Genomic DNA, 19,589 nt, shown 5'->3' on the forward strand with positions numbered 1-19,589 from the left:
AATTGAGGTATAACGGCGGTTACATTGGCATTAACGCGGTGTTACCGGCCTGTAGGGTATCCGTTTCCCTCTGGCATTGCTAACAGATAGGGTTTCATCCCCCGTTTCGTTTTCGGTGAGTTTATCGCCATGTTATCATCTGTTCCCACTAGGCTAATTGCGCGAAGGTCGCGCAGCCTGTCACCGTGCAGCCGCGTGCTCCAGACCAGCGCAAGCGGTGCCGCATGCCAGAGCATTCGCGAGACACCGGCGGAGACCAACCGCAACCCCATCGTGTGCACCTCCCGGGTCTCCAAAAGGGGAATTTTGGCTGAGGAGACCGCTGGTACCAGTGTGAACCCGTCGGTGCAGTACCACCACCTCGCCCCTAGATGGCTGTCCAACTTGGAGAACCGCCGCAGCTCGTGGGCGGCTCTGGCCAGCAGAGGGCGCAACAATAATCAGTACTGGGAGGAGAGCGGGCAGAGCGGCGGAGGTGAAGGCCGGGGAACAGGTGGAGGAGCCAGCCGGACAGGTGTGGCTTCTGCCGGTGTGCTGTCTGCTGCAGCCGTGGCCTTGTGCCTGAAGAAGGATTCGGATAGCAAAGGTAGAGTCAATCAGCTGTCATTGAGGTTACCAGGTGAGAATGGGTGAAATTCGGGACAGGGGAGTTGGGGGGAGGGGACGTGGTCACGGTGCAGTACATTACATTCAGTGTCAAGGAACAGTAAGACACATGCAAAGTCAAAACTCTACGCTAATATGTATTATTTTTGTTGGGGAAGTCAGCTGTCTGCCATTAGGAAAGATAAACATAGATGTGTTGTAGGTAACAGTGTGTAAATCATTATCCGTTACATAAAATAAAAAATATATAGGCCCACATAAAGTAGGCTACATAAAATAAATTCAGAACAGGATTACAAGTAATATATATTTCAAACATAACTACACATTGTTCCTGTAGAGCAGCAATATTAATGTTACCTCATAAATTCACTGAAAGCTAATACCTCTCTGGAAAGAAATAGTATTCCTGAGTTCATTTGACTAAAGGTTTAACATTATAGCCATGTTTGGTTAAATTTTATGGCAGTCACTCACACTTCCAGGCTTCATTTTAAAGGTCAGGATTAAAATGTAGTTTATAGAATAATTTAGAGTAACATCAGCCTCTAACTCTGATAATTTGTTATTAATATTATGGAGATCAGTTACAGATTCTGAGGATGATGTAAACACAGCCAGGACACTGTGCTTCATAAGACGCATGAACCATTACGCACAGGTGACATGTTACAATCATTTTAACACACACACATATGTATCACAAATTCCTCCCACAGAGGTGGCTGCACTCTCTGTCATCTGGTTTAAAACAAGTCGAATGACATCAACAATCCGTTATTTTTGACAACCTAACCAGTGCCGTAGACAAGTGAAAACATATCAATAATAGCCTACTCTTACATATTTTACAAAAACGAACAGGGCATTTTTAAATAAATAAAAGCAGGAAATAGCCTACTTAAGTGGTTTGATCAAAATATGTTCACGGATTCAGAGTTAAAAAACGATTCATCTACTAGGCTAATGTAATCGATCATTTAATAAAAGCGTTCTCTCATTTGAATTTAGAGTCTTTTTTTTTATTCTGGTGACAGCAGCAGGTTGTTGCGCTTATCTCCGTTATGTTATTATTTATTCATGACAATTTGGCAGCGCTTCAAAATACACAATACTATCTGTGCAGCATTTTTCATTATGACTGTGTCACCAAGTCAGGTCTCCTCAGCATTTTTGCTTTCAAGTCTCAAGTCAAGTCGAGTCTCACAGCATACAAACAGTTCTCGTTGAAGCTTGTTAGTATTATCTGTTTCTATAACGGCTCATTTTCAGACAAACAGGATTCAGAATTGCTCGTAATTCAGGACTGTCCTGAATTTTGTGTGACTTGGTATAATTGCTTTGTCTATTAGTGATCACTGACAAGTTTTGTATTGAAAATATTGTAAATTAATAACAATTTTGATGCACACAAGTATCATAGTGGTCAAAAGTTACGAAAATATTGGGGAATTGGCTTTTAAAAAACAGTAGCGGCATCCTTAATTTGCTAATGTGTACTCAGGTTTTCCGTCTTCTTCTTGTGTAATGTTTAATGTATCTGTTTCTGTTTTTGCAATAACAAGGTGATGCTCTTCTGGAGGCAGCGAGGACCAATAACTCTCAAGATGTGGCCAGGTACCACACACACAGTCTAAACAAATAAACATTTCACTGACTCTTCTTGTGCCCACAGTACGTGATGTTTGTCTACTTTTATACTAAATGCCACAAGTACGTATTTCCCAGACCTGTGGACACTACAACACCTTACACATGCACCATAGCATGGAGAAGCATCCTTGGCTCTCTCCATTGTGGACCACATTCTCCATGGAGACTACTAAGTGTAGTAAGGATGCTCTAGTTGGTAAATAAAGTATGTGACATGTCAGTTTTTTGGCATTTTAAAAGTTTTATAGTCTAGTCATTATGCCAGAGAACAGCAAATACTACCTTTTATTTGTCATGAATGGCAGGGGATTATATGAGGATGAAAATACTTGCAGGCATGAACTGAACCTGTAATTTGTGACTCTGGACATCTCCGTTAGGCATGATGAATGTCGGTTGATTTGGTTGAATTTTGAGAAATTCGTGGCTGAAGTGGAGCTTTAGCCATAGTATTCACACTGTTCCACGCTGTGGATTTGTTCTTGTTAGCTCAGCTGTATAAAGATACTGTATTTCCTCATCTCCAATTAGTTTTATTGTTTTTAAATCAGCAGGGCTGTGGGATACTGATATAAAATCACTAACATCATATGACTTCTGTGTTTGTTTATTGTAATATGTAATTGTTAAATGATACAATTTTCTTTGTGTGCTAAATTTAATGACTTTTTTTGGCCATCCTATCTACACTACTAATGATTTTTTTGTCAGAGACTATATCTCCTGCCACTAATTTTAATATTGTATATACTGTTTGTCAAGATATTGAGACATCTTCTGCTCTTTAGTATTGTTCAGATCTCATAGCCCTGTGTAAGTCACAGATCATCTGCTGAGGCCAGTTTCTAGAACAGCCGGGATCATCTGCAGTTATGAAAGCACGCTGTTATATCACCTGTAGTCCCACCAGTAACCACCAGGAGGAAGAAGAGGACCATCTGTGTGTGTCTGAGGAGGTGGTGTTTGGGGACAGATGAAACACTCGGCCACTCAGAGCTGCATTTCACCAGTGTGCCTTTAGCTTTTGTTTTGCTCTCCCTGATTTTAAGCTTTTTAAAGATTGTTTTCTCTCACATTGCATTACCTTTATTTATCTTTCCTATCTCACAAATTAAAATGCACCCTTGCTCTGAGGCCAATCTTAAACTCAAACAAAGTCCCCTACAATTTGTATAGGAGGGTGTGTGTGTGTGTGTGTGTGTGTGTGTGTGTGTGTGTGTGTGTGTGTGTGTGTGTGTGTGTGTGTGTGTGCTCCCTTCCATACATGTGTGCGCTTTACAAGGCTTATAGTACTTCTTGGTCTGTTCTGCTGATAATACAGCATTACAGATCTTGAGTAACTATGAAAACAGACAGAAGTGTTCACACTGTAGTCAGACACACAAGCACAGGGTCATGATCTTAAAATTTGTTGTGGAAATTCTGCTTGTGACAGCAAAATACTGAACATAACCTGCAATGTGCAAAGTAATATATTAGTACCTTTTAGTTATATAAAGTACAGACAAACATTGCTCTTCATGTTGGTGGATGGTTGGATTTCCTGTCATGATCCTCAGCTTTGGGCAATAGTCATGTTAATGTGTGTACAGCGTGTCTTTGGGTATTTCTATCGGTGTATATAAGCGCAGCATACATGTGCTTGTCCATGTGTGTCTCCATTTGCTGGCTTGGGTTACCTGTGCCCATGTGGCAGATGGTGAAGGTGAGAGTGCAGTGAAGACAGCCAGTCAACAGATCACAGATGTGTTAAGTGCTTTGGTTTAGTTTTTATAAGTGGTAGAGTGTCAGGGTGTGACTGCTGAGAGGCAGTGGAGAGGATAGAGGTCTCGTTTTCACACGGACTTTATAAAAACAGTGTACTTCAACTGTGGTGAAACTTTTTATAATCTTGAGACATTCTAACACCGGAAGGTGCGTATCAAGTTGATGTGCTGTCATGAGACATGGCATTATTATAAGAAGCAGGTTCTTTTGATAATGGTTCGTGTTGGCTGATAACGATGCCGACATTTTAGCAGCTGTTTGTTCATATTTTGGGCTTATATTCAATATTTTAAGATGTGAAAATGTTATTGGTTATAATAGTTATATAATAGTTAATATTCCTCTTCCAGTTTTATTGTAGTCTAGCATGTGAAACAGCATGTTGTCTCTGTGATTGTATAGCTCACAGTAAAACCCACATTAAAGTTTTTTTTTTTAGGTTGGTAAACCCATTCTTAAGGTCTGGTTTCAGTGCAGGCTTTACAGATATCCTTGGTGCTCTGTTGTTTTTCTCTGCCACATTGGAAGGCAACATTGTCTGGACTAGGGCTGCAACGAACTATTATTTTAATTGTTGATTAATCTGTATATTATCTTCTAACTTAATTCATTAGTTTGGTCTATAAAATGTCAGAAAATGGTGAAAAATGTTGATCATTGTTTCCCAAAGCCAAAGATGACGTCCTCAAATTGTTTTATCCACAACCCAAAGATATTCAATGTACTGTCATAGAGGTCTAAAGAAACCAGAAAATATTCACATTTAAGAAGCTTGAACTTTTGTTTTCTTAAAAAATTACTCTAACCGATTAATCGATTATCAAAATAGTTGGTGATAAACTTAATAGCTGACAACTAATTGATTAATCGTTGCAGCTCTAGCCTGGACAAAATCCAAGTTTCATTTAAGGGCAGGTTTGCCAGATACATTGGTCAGACCCTTTAAAATTCACAGAAAATTTAACCAGAATTGGCTGAAATGTCATTCTAAGCATAATGTCGCCTCTGCTTGTAGAGATGACAGCTCTGTGAGGCCCCTCATGTAGTTGTTTGACGCACAGTTCATCTACAGTGCTTTTCCATCCAATTATGTCGCGTATTTGTTTGGCGAAATGCAAAAGCTCTGACTTCCCACAATGTCCCATCTTTAACATAACCCTCTGGTTAGTAAGACCTGCTCAGTTTGACTGAACTGAAATAGGTACTGCACCCTGAAGAGCTCGGATGTAGCTGTAGTGGTGATGAGCCATTTCCTCTACCTGAGCTCTGATGCTGCATGCAGACCAGGCAATGAAAACAGAGCCAGAGAGCGTCAGAGCTGAGTGCAGACCAGTCAGAGGCCACTGTGTTGACTGTAAACACACAAACTGTCTGCCTGCTCAGCACAAGAGACGACAGACGGATCACTCACACTCACACACACACACTTATAAGGACTGTGCCTCTCCAGCACCTGATGTCATACCCTCGGGCAGAAAACTCAACACACACCTGGCTTACACACACGGACACATTAACTGGTCAAGCAGCAAGTGTGTGGCTTCAGATAAAGACAAAGACATCATGGTTTCATGCTGGTGTGTCTAACAAGGCAGGTCTTTGATACAGTCACACAAGCAGCTGGCCAGACATGTCTCTTCTTTTCACATTTGTGCATTTTTATTGTGCATTCTTTCCCTTTTTAAGTATGAACAAATCTTTGTTAATTCATCATTATATCTTAATATGTGTTAAGATACTAACAAAACACCATTACTACTAACATTGATACCACTACTATATGGACAGACGCCCTCCACTATATGTTGATGTTAAATTATAACCACTTTTTGTTTCTAATTCCCATCAGGCTGTTAAAAGAGGGGGTCGACCCAAATCACCGTCACCGTCTAGGTTGGACCGCTCTCATGGTGGCTGCCATGAACCGACAGCACAGGTCTGTGTTTGTTTCATCCAACTAAACCCACTGAACAAATCATGTGTTTTGCCATTCTGAGATGCCGTCCCTGGTGAGCATATGTAACAGTAATGTAGTGTCGTGGCATCACGCAGCTGTCTGCCCGAGTTAGCGTGTGAGCATATGTCATCCATGTCGCTGCTCTAGTTGTTACAGTAGGTCTTCAGAAGTGCAAAGTGCGACTTTCAGACTAACAGACGGTCTTTACCCGTTCCCCCTCTCTCTGTCCAACAAATTAAATTAGCCTCCTGGCCCCCAGAACACACACACAACACAGAGGGGCCGAGGTTAAGGCCGGGCCAAATCCAATTTACAGGGCTTTTTTTTCTTCTTCTTTTTCTCCTCCATCAGGACTGTGTGGTCACTTTTTTTGTTTAAGGGCCTCATGAGTCCGTGAGAAGCATAATGTGAAATTTGAATATGAAAATAACTTAAAATGAGCTTACTTTAAATCTCAGGGTTACAGTTGCTCCTTCCTCAAGTTCGTAAGATAGTTTGAATTAATGCCGCTAAAATGGAAACATCTTGGCCACTTAGGTTTAGAACTGTCAGTAAGATTGCGACACTTTGTAGGAGAAGAAATGTGAGACGAATCAAAGTTTGTCAACATGTGATGTTTCTGTGTTTAGATAGTTGATTTTCTGCATTTTATATTAATGTGTTCTAATACTTAAATAATTATATCAAGTTATTGAAGTGTTGGTTCGGTTAATCGGTTAATAACTCAAGTCATTTATCAATAAAAAATGCTAAACATTCGCTGGTTCTAGCTCATCAAATGTGAGAATTTGCTGCTTTTACGTGATTGTAAATTGCATATCTTTGGACTAAACAAGTGATTTTTAGACGTCACCTTGGGTTCCCAGACATTTCGATGAGCATTGTTCACAATTTTCTGACATTTTATAGACATCAATCAATCGTAAAAATATATTAATCGTTAATGAAAATAATTGTTAGTTGTACTGTCTTCTACTCACTGTCTGGTCTGTAACTCATCCTTAGAGACAAATAAGATCATATGCTTTGATTATTTCACGTTGTGGTTTGTGTTTGAGCTCCTGTATGTCTATATTTAATGACGTGTGCTGAGTGATTGTTGGTGTGTCACATACTGATGTATGTAATGTGTTTTTTGGTTTGTGTGTGTGTCACAGCACTGTCTTGTGTTTGTGTGTGTGTGTGTGTGTGTTTGTGTGTGTTATGAGTGCTATAACTCAGCGAGGCAGTGACACTCCTCTGTGTTTAATCCCGTCTTCCAACCCCCCAGCGAGCCGTCACTGCTGCAGGGAAGACAGAACATCGGTTCACACACATCAGTCACACATGTCTTTCTCTCTCACACACACACACACACACGCGCGCGCGCGCACACACACACACACAAACACGCACATAACCAGTCACAAAATATCCACACACACACAAGTGAGCATACACACAGACAGACAAGGAGAGTTTATACGAAATATCTTACAGGCCAACTGCCTATTACTCAGTCACGCACAACTTTATTTGCAGCCGTTAAGTGAAAACACAGGGAGCATTACTCATGAACAAGGTTTAGCCCGTAGCTAGAATGTCAGCATGGATCTTATTGTTGAATTACTTCGCCCCCCCCCCCACACACACACACTGTATTTATATTTTCCTCGACCAGAAGTAATAACTGTGTTTCAAGAGACAGAAAATTTCACCACAGTGCCATTTCAGATGAAATTGTGGACTCCTCTGACTGTTTGTAGGTGTAGCATCCACCAGGCAGCCTCTCTGGTGTTCAGGGGTTGAGGTGCGGCTGTGTGAGAGAATCAGGGGTGGAGTAGAGGGGTGTGTATAAGAATTAAGGATGAGACTTCAGGGGGTGTGTGTTTGCTTAGCTTTGATGTGGGGCTAAATCGGGGAGGCGCAGGACCTGGCCCACTGTTTGCACTCTTTAACACACAATACCCATCTCCATCTCTCTTTATCTCCCTCCATCCCTCCCTCGCTGCATTCACATGCACAATGAGCGCTCAGCCGAGTGTAACGCCTGTTGACCGTTCCGACCTGTCAGCCGAGTGACTCGATGGGAGGAAGAGGGCCGAAACGAGGGAAAGCGAAGGGATGATGGGACGAGAGCATGAGTGGCTCATTGGGAAAGAGAGGAGAGAATAGTTTAGCTTTGGAGAGAGAGTGATGTGGAGTGGGATTATGGGTTTGGGACCGGGATTAGCTGGATTGAATAGAGGTGACAATCACCAGTGAAATATTATCATCATTATGGTCACGATACAACACGATTGTGTCTGGTTTAATGACTGAATGTATGGGATATCATTGTTTCTTACATGTACACTAATATAATATTCCCTCTCTGATAATATAATAAACAACAACTTCAAGGGTTTTCTACTCTGTGCCACATTAAAGCAGCATTAATGAGTTTTCATATGATTATTTTCAACGTGTGTACACTACTAAAGTTTTCTGCAAAGTAGTAATTTTTCTAAGAATACAGTGCTGGAAATGAGAGATCGCTATTTCCTTTTTTGATTTCACAGGTATATAGTAACCATGCAGTGATTAAGAGAGTAACAACTGTTGAAAGTTGGGCATGAACTTCACCACTTTGCACAGCCAATTTAACAGCAAAAAGTGACAAGTGGGTTAATTAGGCTTCTTAAATGTTTTAAAAGAGGTCTGACTATGAAAAATTCTGTTATATTGCACTAGCTGTTATTGTTCTGTTGGCTACATTTCATACTTTGAGCTGTAGACAAAGAAATGCACTTAATAATGTTATATCGACTACCTGATGAGCAAGGGCACCTTTTTATATACAGTATATATTATGGCTTTCTTTGATGGGATTAGGGAAAAACACACTGAGCTAAGTTGTGCTTACTGACAGGAGACAGCAACCATTCAAGTCATGATGGTGTAAATGGTTTTCCACAGGACAGCACGGCATGTTGGAGGCGTGCTGGTTTGCCCAAACTGCAGTTTGGGCAAATTCTGCAGAGACTGTTACGTGCAGCTTTTCATCTAATTAGCCCACTGTGGCTGTTTTTTCTTGTACCATTCCTCCCTGTGATATTTAAAACTGATCTGCTGACCATTTTTTATTGAACAGTAGCAGCCTGTGTTGCAAGTTACGCTGTTACATGATGAACCTGAGCCATATTTTCAGTCAGTTATTCCAAGGCTACCTCATTACTAGTGATAGACCGATTAATCGGGCCGATTATCTGGCATTTTGAGATAATCGTCATCGGCCAATGCCTGCGCTCACAAGGTCGATAAACTAAAAATGTCTGCAGACACATCAGCCTCTTTCTGTTTCTCTCTCACCGTATGTGTCTGCACTGTTGAAATTCTTCGTCAGCACTGTTTTATAAAGTCACCCAAAAAACACAGCTCCCGTTGTGGATTTTCACCCGCAATTTCGGTTTCACAACAGCGGGTGAGCTGCGTGTGGAGGAGGCTTGTTGTTGTTCCTACTGTGGAACGATGTTAGCGCTCCCCCTTGTAAGTTTTGGAAAGGTGGAGAAAAGGTTAGTTTAGAGTTAGTATAGAGTACTATAACTCTCATGCATGTAAATGTTTGCCTAAATGTCACCATCGTCTTTTCTAAATGTTAACACGTTTCTCCCATCCTACATGACAGCAAATCTAATCTAAAACCGTTACTGGCTAGCGTTAAATATATATATTGTTATAATGTATAGAATAATGCAGTCGAATGATGTCGCTTCTGACATACTGTACCCCGCCTTCCCTTAAATATCAGTCAAGTTCTGAAATCTACAGTTATTTGTATCTATTTCATTAACTAATAAATTCCATCTAAAACAACATGTTGCTGGCTAAGATAACCATGTATATTAGATTGTAATGTGCATGGAATAATGGAATTATACATGACTTTTCTTTGTTTTGATATCGGCATTATATATCAGCCATCAGCTGCCCTGCTCTCTAAATATCGGCACCGGCCATTGAAAAACCCATATCTGTTGACTACTCATTACAGTATTTGACAAAAGTGTTTTCTTTTGATTTTTTACATACATGGTTACTTAAAAGTTCTTTCATTAAAAAGTAAGACATTAAAGTGTATATTTTGTGTATAAGCTGAGGATATTTCTAACAAATTGTCATCTCATTTAGGTCTTCTAAATGTATGTCATAATGTCGTCATTTGCATGGAGAAAAAAAAGGCAGCTAAATAAAATTACAATTTAACCAATCTGGTTATTTGGCTGAAATAAAAAAGACAGAAACTAAGTGCATTGAACTTCTCCTCCTGGCATCTATCTGACCCCAGGTGTGCACCAGGTGAGATGAGGTCAATGGAGGTCCAGTGTCTGGGCCAGGTGGTCAGAGACATGGATGGTCAGTTCGGCTCGGGTGTCTATTATAGCGCAGGAGAGACGGAAGTGTCTGTTTCCTGTCTTTCCTCCAGGGCAAGGATGGGAAACTAACACCAGACCCCAGCAGTAACACCAGTCACCTGCTGGCAAACCTGCAAGGTTAACTCAACCAGCCTCAGCACCGGCTTGTTAAGTGAGCAGTGGTCATTATGTCAAGCTTTCGAGGCAAGAGCTGGATGGTGGTATAGCAGGGAGAACGTCCTTTAACTGGTCCAAGTTTCAAGCATCTGTCTGTCGAAGTGTTCTCGAGCAAGACGCTGACTCCCTCTCAGCTCCAGGGGTGATGCTTTGCTGCTTAAAATTACATTGATGTCATTTTAATACCAACCGTTCAAATAATGGTTTGAATCTCTGGACCAGAGAAAAAAATAAAGATGAGAAAGCATGGGGGAAGGGAAAGAGGTTAATTGAGGATGTTCCAGTTCAACAAAATGCTGACTATATTTTGCATATATGTCTTGTGCCACTCAGACAGCCACAGAGGGTCAAGACACAAGACTGGTGAGGGTGTTAAGTCAGCAGCTAGATAACTCCCTCCTTATTTAACTAATGTGCATTTTGTATTAGTTTAGCTATTAAAGTCAAATCTTGTAATTTACAGATAACATTGTTTTGGTACTTATAAGATCGTATTAGGAAGTCTTGGCCCAGTCCTTTTAAAATGAGAGTTTAACCTAATTAACCTCTGCATGCCTTCAGTTTGGCCTCAAATTAGTGCTGCAACTCTCTTCCTAAATGTCCCAAATAAAGTTAGCCACTTGATCATCAGTTGATTAGTAAAACTATAAACTGTTTTCAAAAGCTCATTAGTTTTAGCACTATCCTGTATAATTAAATCTCCCTCTCTTTCATCTTTTTAGCTGCACTTCCCTCCTTTCATCCACTACTCCTCCTTCTCCTCCTCCTCTCTGCAGTTTTCCTCTCTTTATCCCATCGTGTTTACCTTTCTAATGCCATTAACCCTTTTCAGACCATCTCATTTCTTCACACAGTCCTGCCCAGCCTCGTGTGACCAACCATAGTTTTGAGTTTGTGTGTGTCTGTATGTGTCTCGGAGGATGTATCGATGTGTTTGTAGAAGTGCTTGCAAGGGTGAGAGGAGAGCCCTCCGTGGGTCACGGCCCCCCTGCCGCCCCAAGCCACAGTGATACAGTAACAAAGGGGGACCCCCTGATAGTCCTTTATACCCCCTCAGCAAGGTCAGACACAAAGAGCTGGCCTGGCTGTTCTCAGCCTCGCTCTCCCACAGGAACACACATGTTCTGTAGTGACGACACAAACTACCAACGTCTGGTCAGATTTTAATGATGTTAATGGAGATAAAGTGAAAATGTGTCTCGTTCTTATTCTGGTTTTTCTTTAGTTTTACTGATATACTGGAGTCATTTGTTTGGATAGTATACTGTACTGTGATTTTTAAAAATTTTTTTTTTTTATCCTGGAATCCCAAACAGACACCAACAATTCTTTGATGAATTAGTCACCAACTATTTTGATAATCAGTTGACAGTTTCAGTAATTTTTTTTAAGCAAAAATGCCAAACACTTGCTGGTACCAGCTTCTCAAATGTGAAGCTTTGATACTTAATCACATCTAATAATAGACTAAGTATCTTTGGGTTTAGACTGTTGGGCAGATGAAACAAGCTATTTGAACCTTGGGAATTTTTCAATATTTTCTGATAAACGCATAAAAGAGAAATAAAAAAAAAATTCAGATTTATCGTTCATTCCTAATTCCATTTATTGATACATGCTTCTGGGCTAGGCAGAGCGGACAGGTCGGGTGTCCACAGGGCGGGTTGCCGCACACTCCACACACTGGTTACGGAGCTGGGTCCAGGTCTAGCCCGCCAGAGAATGAGGCAAAGTTCTCAGTGTGTGTGGAGGGGCAGCCCGCTGTATATAGCTGCTAGCTGTAGGTGTGGTAGTGTTCACATTAAATCGAAGAACGCCTGCGGTGACTGGCTGCGAGCAAAACCATAAAATAGTCATTTTTTTCTAGATCTGGGTATCAAAAGGATCAAATGCAGGTATCGTTTTACTGTAGATGTTTCGATACTACTTGGTACTGGGTTATTTCAGTCGATACCAATACCCAGCCCTAATAATATCAGAGTTGATTACGCTGTTGCTCCATCATTCTTGACGTCATATCTCCTGTCAGTACTCATTTTTAAGAGCACAGGTTCTCCTAAAGGGAAGCCTGTTACGTGGTCAAATGCAGTTCATTTTGCTCCATTTAAGCTCTTTCAGGCCCCTGCCATAACCATTTAGCTGAAAACGATCCATCACTCCCTCCCAGGCTGCATTACGTAGTCACGGGTTTAATGACATCCAGCAGTGTACAGGCAGGGTTCATGTTTCGGCCATCGCCCCCGTTCTTGCTCTCAGTGGGCACAGACTAGCTGACTAGTTTTTGTGTGTATTCATGTGCATGTCTGTGTCTCAATGTCAAAGCCAGTGCTCACGTTCATGGTGGTAAATGTAAAGTGTGTGTGAGTGTGTTCTGTAGACGGAGAGACGGTACCTGGAATGTCCGCTGGGTCACAGTGAGTGGTGTTGCCGAGGTACTCGTGTTTGTTCTATAAGGCGGTACGCTCCAATGAAGGACTACACACAAACACGCAGAAGCGCCCATTGGAGTGTATCCACCACAACGGGACAGACTAGAAATGAAAGTGAATCAGGTGAAAGAGTCATTGTCAATTGAGGAATTAGATATTTGCATCTGTGTACAGCGTGTTGGTTTTCAAGCTGTGAATATGGAAGAAACATTGTTAGAGGGTCAAGATTATGTTTGGTGATGGAGGCAAGTCTCATCCCAGTCACAAATCCAGTCTGTATCCTACGTCCTGTAACCTGACTATATATTTAGGTGCTGTGGCACAAAAACTTGCATGTGTTTTTAGGAAACAGTAAGGCTTGATTAGGGTTGGGCAATTTGACAATACATACTGTGAGATGATAGAAATTTGTTGATTATGAGAGTTTCCTATACCATTTATAGCGAGGAAGCTATCCCTTAAATATCCCTGGTTGTATTAGGTCATTGTGGGCACTGGTGTAAATGATAAGGCTGCTTTATGACAACATTGGATATACAATATTTTTAGCAATAAATGTTAATAAACCTTATTATAATAAACCCACTAGATTCACCGAAAACGGGAGACCCTCAGATACTTAATCTATAAACAGTTTTTTAATTGAATTTCCCACAAATGTTGAGATAGAAGATTTTCTCTATATCGCTGACCCATAGACTTCATTATATCTTTAAGCAGTGGTGGCTGTAAATACTGAATTGTTACTGTGGAAAGGCTTGTTTGTGTGCATTTATATGATACAAATTTTAGGCAGGATTATCACACATATTTAAATGTGTGTCTCTTTTGTTTTCCAGTGTGGTGAAGGTTCTGCTCGAAGCTGGTGCTGACCCAAACGCCGGAGATCACTTCAACAACGTTTACGACACCTCACGGGAGAAAGGCATCCACTCACTGGAAGGTGAAAAAGAAGGGAGTCACTTTGTGACTGTGTGCGCATTCGTCACACGAGTGTTTGTGTGTGCGGTTGCTATATTACACATATGAATCCTAAGTGTTGAACCAGATATTATGAGACATTATAATTTGCATAAAGATTTGCACTTGACAAGTAGTGTGTGGTTTATTTGTTTTTCTTCCGAGATGCACACAAACACAGACAAGATGGCACACACACATACACGTGCGCACACGCGCACACACACACACCCCCAGTCTGTGTTGGGTTTCTGCAGACATATTTATATGGGATATGTATATTGCAGACATTTATATGGCTGTCAGGTTTGGGTCCACGTGGGGCCGGCGTAGCGTGGGGAAGCGTTTCCCAGACGCACGCTGATGGATGGGCTAGGGGGGCCTGTGCGACGCTTTATTGGGTTAGCTATGATTATCCCGCCCTGTCTCCCTCACTCACACACACACACACACAGACACTGCAGAGAGAGACTGCCATAGAGAAAGAGAAAAGAGTGGGATGGATGGAGCAAGGGAAAGACTGATGAAGAAAGGAAAAATTAAAGGAGGAAGGCAGTGAAAGAAAGCGAGGGGAAGGGAAGAAGGTAGGGAGCAGCAATGGATGGAGCAAGGGAGAGGTTAAAGATTGAGGAGAAGGAAGATGTGGATGTTTGGAGGGGTGATAGAGGGAGGGAGGGATTGAAGGAAATGGGTGGGATGATGAGGGAGGGAGAGGAAGTCAGGAAATGGATGAGACAAAGTTATTGGGATAGAGGGAGCGGGGAGGGAGGGAGGAAGAGGGTGCAAGTGATGAAAGGAATTGATGGATACCGAAGAGGAGAGGAAGGAGGCGTAAAAAATAAAAATGGATGATGGAGGAGTGGCACTAGATGAGTGCTCTTATGAAAAAGAGAAGTAAGGAGAGAATGATAGACTATCTCTATTATTAGTAAGGAGCACAGCAAAGGAAACCCTAAAACACAACTCACATTATTCCTATCATGTTGGACAGTTGAGCTTAAATCTGTGAACATGAACAACTCTTCTAAAGCTGGAAACAGGAAAGACAATTTTGTAGTCTGCAGTGTTATTATTGTCACACTTTCTGGAGCCTTACTATTGACTGTGAATAGATTAAAGAAAGTTCTTCCGGATTTAAAGGCTCCAACATTTCCAGTTAAAGTTGTTTGTTAATTCATCATACTCATCTGTTCAGCTCCACAATGTATAATGGTTGCATCTCAGAGTGGGGTTGTGCTTATCTTATATCCATCTTTGAGGAATTATTGTATTTTGTCTTGTGTATTAGTGTATTTTGTAATCAATTTTGAGTCTAAACTCATTAAAAGGATATATATTTTTTTTTTGTTAATTGTTTTTGTCTGACTTCTCTTACAAATGAAGCATGTTCCCAGCAGCCTTTTTCTGTCTTTTTTTTCTTCTGTCAACCAAATCATGTGTTCTAATCTTTCTTGTCTCTCCATGTATTGCTGACCGTCCCTGCTTACAGTCCTCGTGTCCAGAGAGGATGAATTCAGCAGCAGGCTCAGCAGCAGGGCTGGCTTCCGTGGTTGCACAGCGCTTCACTACGCCACACTGGCTGATGACCCACGCACTGTCCGCATGCTGCTGGAGGCTGGTACGTCACACCCCACCCACCCTAACTCCATCCCTAACCCCACTTTAGAGTCTACGAGGGACCACTGAGGGTCTAGATATCTACATATAGACTATTAGTTGTTCCTTGTGCACATGTTGCATAACAATTGTGCAGTTTTACATTATGGTGGTATGAGTTGATTCTCTAACTTGCACCTAAATAGTGAAAATCTTTAGCTGAGGACGTCGGATCAGTTTCTTAGCCAATAAGTGTTCTTGACTTTACTATGGCTGACCTCACCTCATTTTATTTAATTCTGTTGAGGGCCTCCACCCTGAACACCTATAATATAGAGAAAGAAGATGGAGGATTTTTGCGCCCCCTTGCTTAGATGACCCAAGTCCATCCGTCATGAGAGAAAAGTGCAAAAAAAAAAAATGCAGCTGTCATTTGAACTCTGTCAGTCTCGGCTAAAACAATCTGACAGAACTCGATTATATTGTCCACCAGAAGGGAAAAGTCCCAGTGGTTTAACAGAATGTGTTTACTGTTGTTAGGCTGGGTAATGCTCAATCTATGTTTAATTGACAGCTCGCTTAATATCTCTACAAAGGAGGTTATGTTTTCAGTCCTGTATATTTTTATTTGTTTGTTACTTGACAGATTTCACTGATATTTGGTGAAAAGTTTGCCCATAGGTCAGGAAAGAACATGTTATTTTATGGTGCCATTTAGAGAGCCCTTTACATTTTCACTCATACATTTTAAAAGTTAAGTGTAGAAGTAAAATTCACGCCCCGTCCATTTCCTCCTGAACAGATTTTCTGGCATTTTGAATTTCTGGAAAAACACTTTTTTTTGCCAGTCCTCTGACACATTTTATCTGAATCTAAATGAGCCACTTGGGTTTCATATGGTTTGATTTTGCATACAGAGATACATGGATATACACAAGTTTGTGTTGTTTTCTTTGACACCCGTCTTTTATGGAATAAGATTGTTTCTTTATTGTTAATTCAGGCTTAAGAATGGCTATTTGTATTGTGCGATTTATTAATTTGAGGAAACAAATTACTAATTCAAGGGTGGCAGTTTTATCATGACACATGCCAGGCTCCTTACCTTAATCTTTGCTATCCAAACTAAATGGTTCTCAGTCTGCCCTCAGAGCTGGAGGCAGTATCGTCTCCATCAGCTTTAAAAAGCTTTCCATGTATCATCATCTTAACGCTTCCACCCCCGAGTAATATAAACAGTATTACAAAGCTCATTTGAAATTGATCACTTGTTCATGCCCCCTCTCCATTCACCCCCATTACACTCGCACCTGTCGTTGACTCAGCTCCACCAACACACACACACACACACACTCATAGACCCTTGGGGCAGAATACCCCCCTCAGTTTCCAGGCGAGCAGCTCTTAAACAAGCTAGGCCTAGTTGAACTGTGACCTCCGCACAGAACATGCCCTTGGGGTAACAACACAATCACAGGATGTGTGTGTCTTTGTGAGTGAGTGTGTCTGTGTGTGAGAGCACATGTGTGTTTGTGCACTCTTGCCTCCATTTCATAAATTAAAATATTCATATATTCATGTATGCTTTTATCCTTTTGATATGTTTGAGTTTGTGCATGCCTTTTTGAATCTTACCTTGGGGGACATTTGTATTTGCTGCTTTTTAGGCAGATGCGTTTTTAATCTAAAAACACTCAAATTTTTTGGGATCAAACACCCCAACCATCCCTACACACACACTCAGACACACACACACAAGCTAGTATTAATGTCTTGTTTATGTTTATGATGGATGGTGCATTCAAAGCTCTGTCTGCCCGTCTCACCCCTGTGTCTGTAAGCACTCTGAATGCTTAAACAAATCACTTTGTCTAACTCGATCAAATGTTCTGCAGACGCATTTTTGAATTAAAAAGGTAAGAAATTTCACAAAGCAGAGACATTTGTTTTAAGACAATCGGGTTAAAGACTGGGTGTGTTGTTGCTCGCCTGACTGGGCCGTTGCCGGGTTGGCGCCACCGTCACGGCCAATAACAATAATGACATCACAGACTTTCAATCACAAACACATTACTGTCCATGGGCATGTGTAATTCTGTGTGAATGGGCGCATAATTAAAGACTTTTAAAGAAGTTTTATTATTCTTGACAAAGTTTCTGTCATTTATCTTTTTCTTTAATCCATTTCCTCTTTGTAGCCTCCTATCCATCTTTTTTTACAACATCACAAAAAATCTTATAACCTGCCACAGCTTCAGGACATCTATGTGGATTTGGGTTTGTGTGTGTGTGTGTTTCCTCTGACTGTGCGTCATCCTCCCTTCATGTATGTGCACATTGCGTGTGTTTCTGTATGGAGTCGTGTGTATCCTATACTTTATTTCCCCTGTGTTTGTGTGCGTTCATGTTGCTCTACTAGCCGTGGGTTTGCTCTTTTGGCCTTAGCCGCCCCTCGACTCACATCTCCATCCATCACAGTCTCCAGGCCCACCCTTGGGCCTCTCCTCAGCCCACAGTCCCTCACACTACCTGCGGAGGCTCTCTAGCTCCTCCCCAGGCTCCACATCAGGCCCATGGCCAGGGGCACTCAGTAATGGACGGCTCCGTAGGTGGTAGGGGACCAGAAGAGACACACATGCTCACAGACACACACAATACAGATACAAGGACACACTCACACACACATGCACAAAGACCAGCAGGGGCTCTCTCCCACCTGCTGCAGTGAAAGAGAGGGAGGAGGGAATAGGAAAGAGGAGGGGACTCCTAATAGGCATAACTAAAGCACTCCTAATGAAGGGATCCTGTGAATGCGAGTGTGTGTGTGTGTGTGTGTGTGTGTGTGTGAGAGAGAGAGAGAGAGAGAGACTGTCGTTAGTGTTGATCCTGTTATAAAGTGCTATGGTCCAGAGGGTTGGCCTGATATTAAAGCCCTAAATGATGCTATTTATTATGTCCAGTGTGTGAGTGAGTGTGTGGGTACTTTATTGCTTTCCTCCCTCATGTTTTTGACTAGCGGGGGGGTAAGTGGTGTATTGTTGTCGGGATCGATAGCTTCGTGAGCAGGTCACCAAATTTAGGGGTTTATCGATAATCATCACAGTGATTATTAGTCTCTGTGGTCGGTGCTCAGAGCAATAGGAACAAGCAGCACCTGTATTGATTACATACACTGTTAGTTTTCCTGGGTGTAGCTCACTCAGAAAAACTTCAGATGGGTCATCTGGTTCTTAATGCACCATTCAACATCCTGTGCATACAGTACAGTGGTCACTAATGTAATTGTGTGCATCATTTTCAGATTTGGTACAAATATCTGCCTTCATCAGCTGAAAGGGTACCGTGGGGACATTAATATATCCTAGAAACAATGTGAATATATCTACAAGGAGTATTGTCATTTTCAATCTGTCAGTGATTTATTTTAATCACCTTATATATTGTAACAAAAAGATTTCAATGTATTCCCTGCTGAATAATCATTAAAGTGACACATTTCATGTCACTCCAATGAGTTGCACTGTTTTTCCTGCGCTTCCTCTCATGAGTGTCAGTAGTGTCTTAAATTGCATTATGGCCTCAGACAGCACAAAAACCCATTTGAATCTCCACTGGTGCCGGTAAGGTCTGAGTAAGTCCAGAGAAATCCATGTATAACAGGAGTGTTGCATTGTGTTCATCACTGGGACGAAGCACTGAACCTGCTGAAACAATAATCAGCTTTTATGAGTTTAGAGCATAAAGTTCAAGTGTCTGTTGCCTATATTGTAAATACAGGAGTAGGGCTGGGTATGATTAGATATTTTCTATACCAGTGCCGACACAATACCTGAGTTTTGATACGATACTTTTTTTTCCATACCATACTTATGGATTATAAACATGTTTTTCTGCAAATTTTTGTAAATAAGAATCCAAACACCTCAAATGTTAAATGTTGTCCAATGTTGCCTAAATAAACTACAGTGTAAAGCTGGCAAAATTTTGATTTAAAGTCAGAGACTGTCTGATCAAAGTATAAGTGGTGAGTACAGATCTGATCAAGCATTCAGTACCAACCTTTACCCTGAC

At 41.3% G+C, this 19,589-nt stretch overlaps 1 protein-coding gene across 4 annotated transcripts in view; it reads left to right on the forward strand.

Annotated features, from left to right (window-relative positions):
• Nucleotides 1–128: 128 nt before the first annotated feature.
• clpb (caseinolytic mitochondrial matrix peptidase chaperone subunit B) overlaps nt 129–19,589 on the forward strand; it is a 35,850-nt gene continuing 16,389 nt past the window's right edge. Inside the window, exons 1-5 of one of the 4 annotated variants that reach the window (XM_044202913.1) lie at nt 129–619; nt 2,172–2,223; nt 5,876–5,962; nt 13,802–13,905; nt 15,412–15,540. In XM_044202913.1, coding sequence (XP_044058848.1) covers nt 130–619; nt 2,172–2,223; nt 5,876–5,962; nt 13,802–13,905; nt 15,412–15,540 — 862 coding nt within the window. In that variant the 5' untranslated portion in view covers nt 129. The remainder of the gene's footprint in view (nt 620–2,171; nt 2,224–5,875; nt 5,963–13,801; nt 13,906–15,411; nt 15,541–19,589) is intronic. The other 3 variants (XM_044202914.1, XM_044202915.1, XM_044202916.1) reach the window with 3 other exon arrangements.

The sequence above is a fragment of the Siniperca chuatsi genome, linkage group LG7 (genome assembly GCF_020085105.1).
Source record: "Siniperca chuatsi isolate FFG_IHB_CAS linkage group LG7, ASM2008510v1, whole genome shotgun sequence".
In the NCBI taxonomy this organism is placed as follows: Eukaryota; Metazoa; Chordata; class Actinopteri; order Centrarchiformes; family Sinipercidae; genus Siniperca; species Siniperca chuatsi.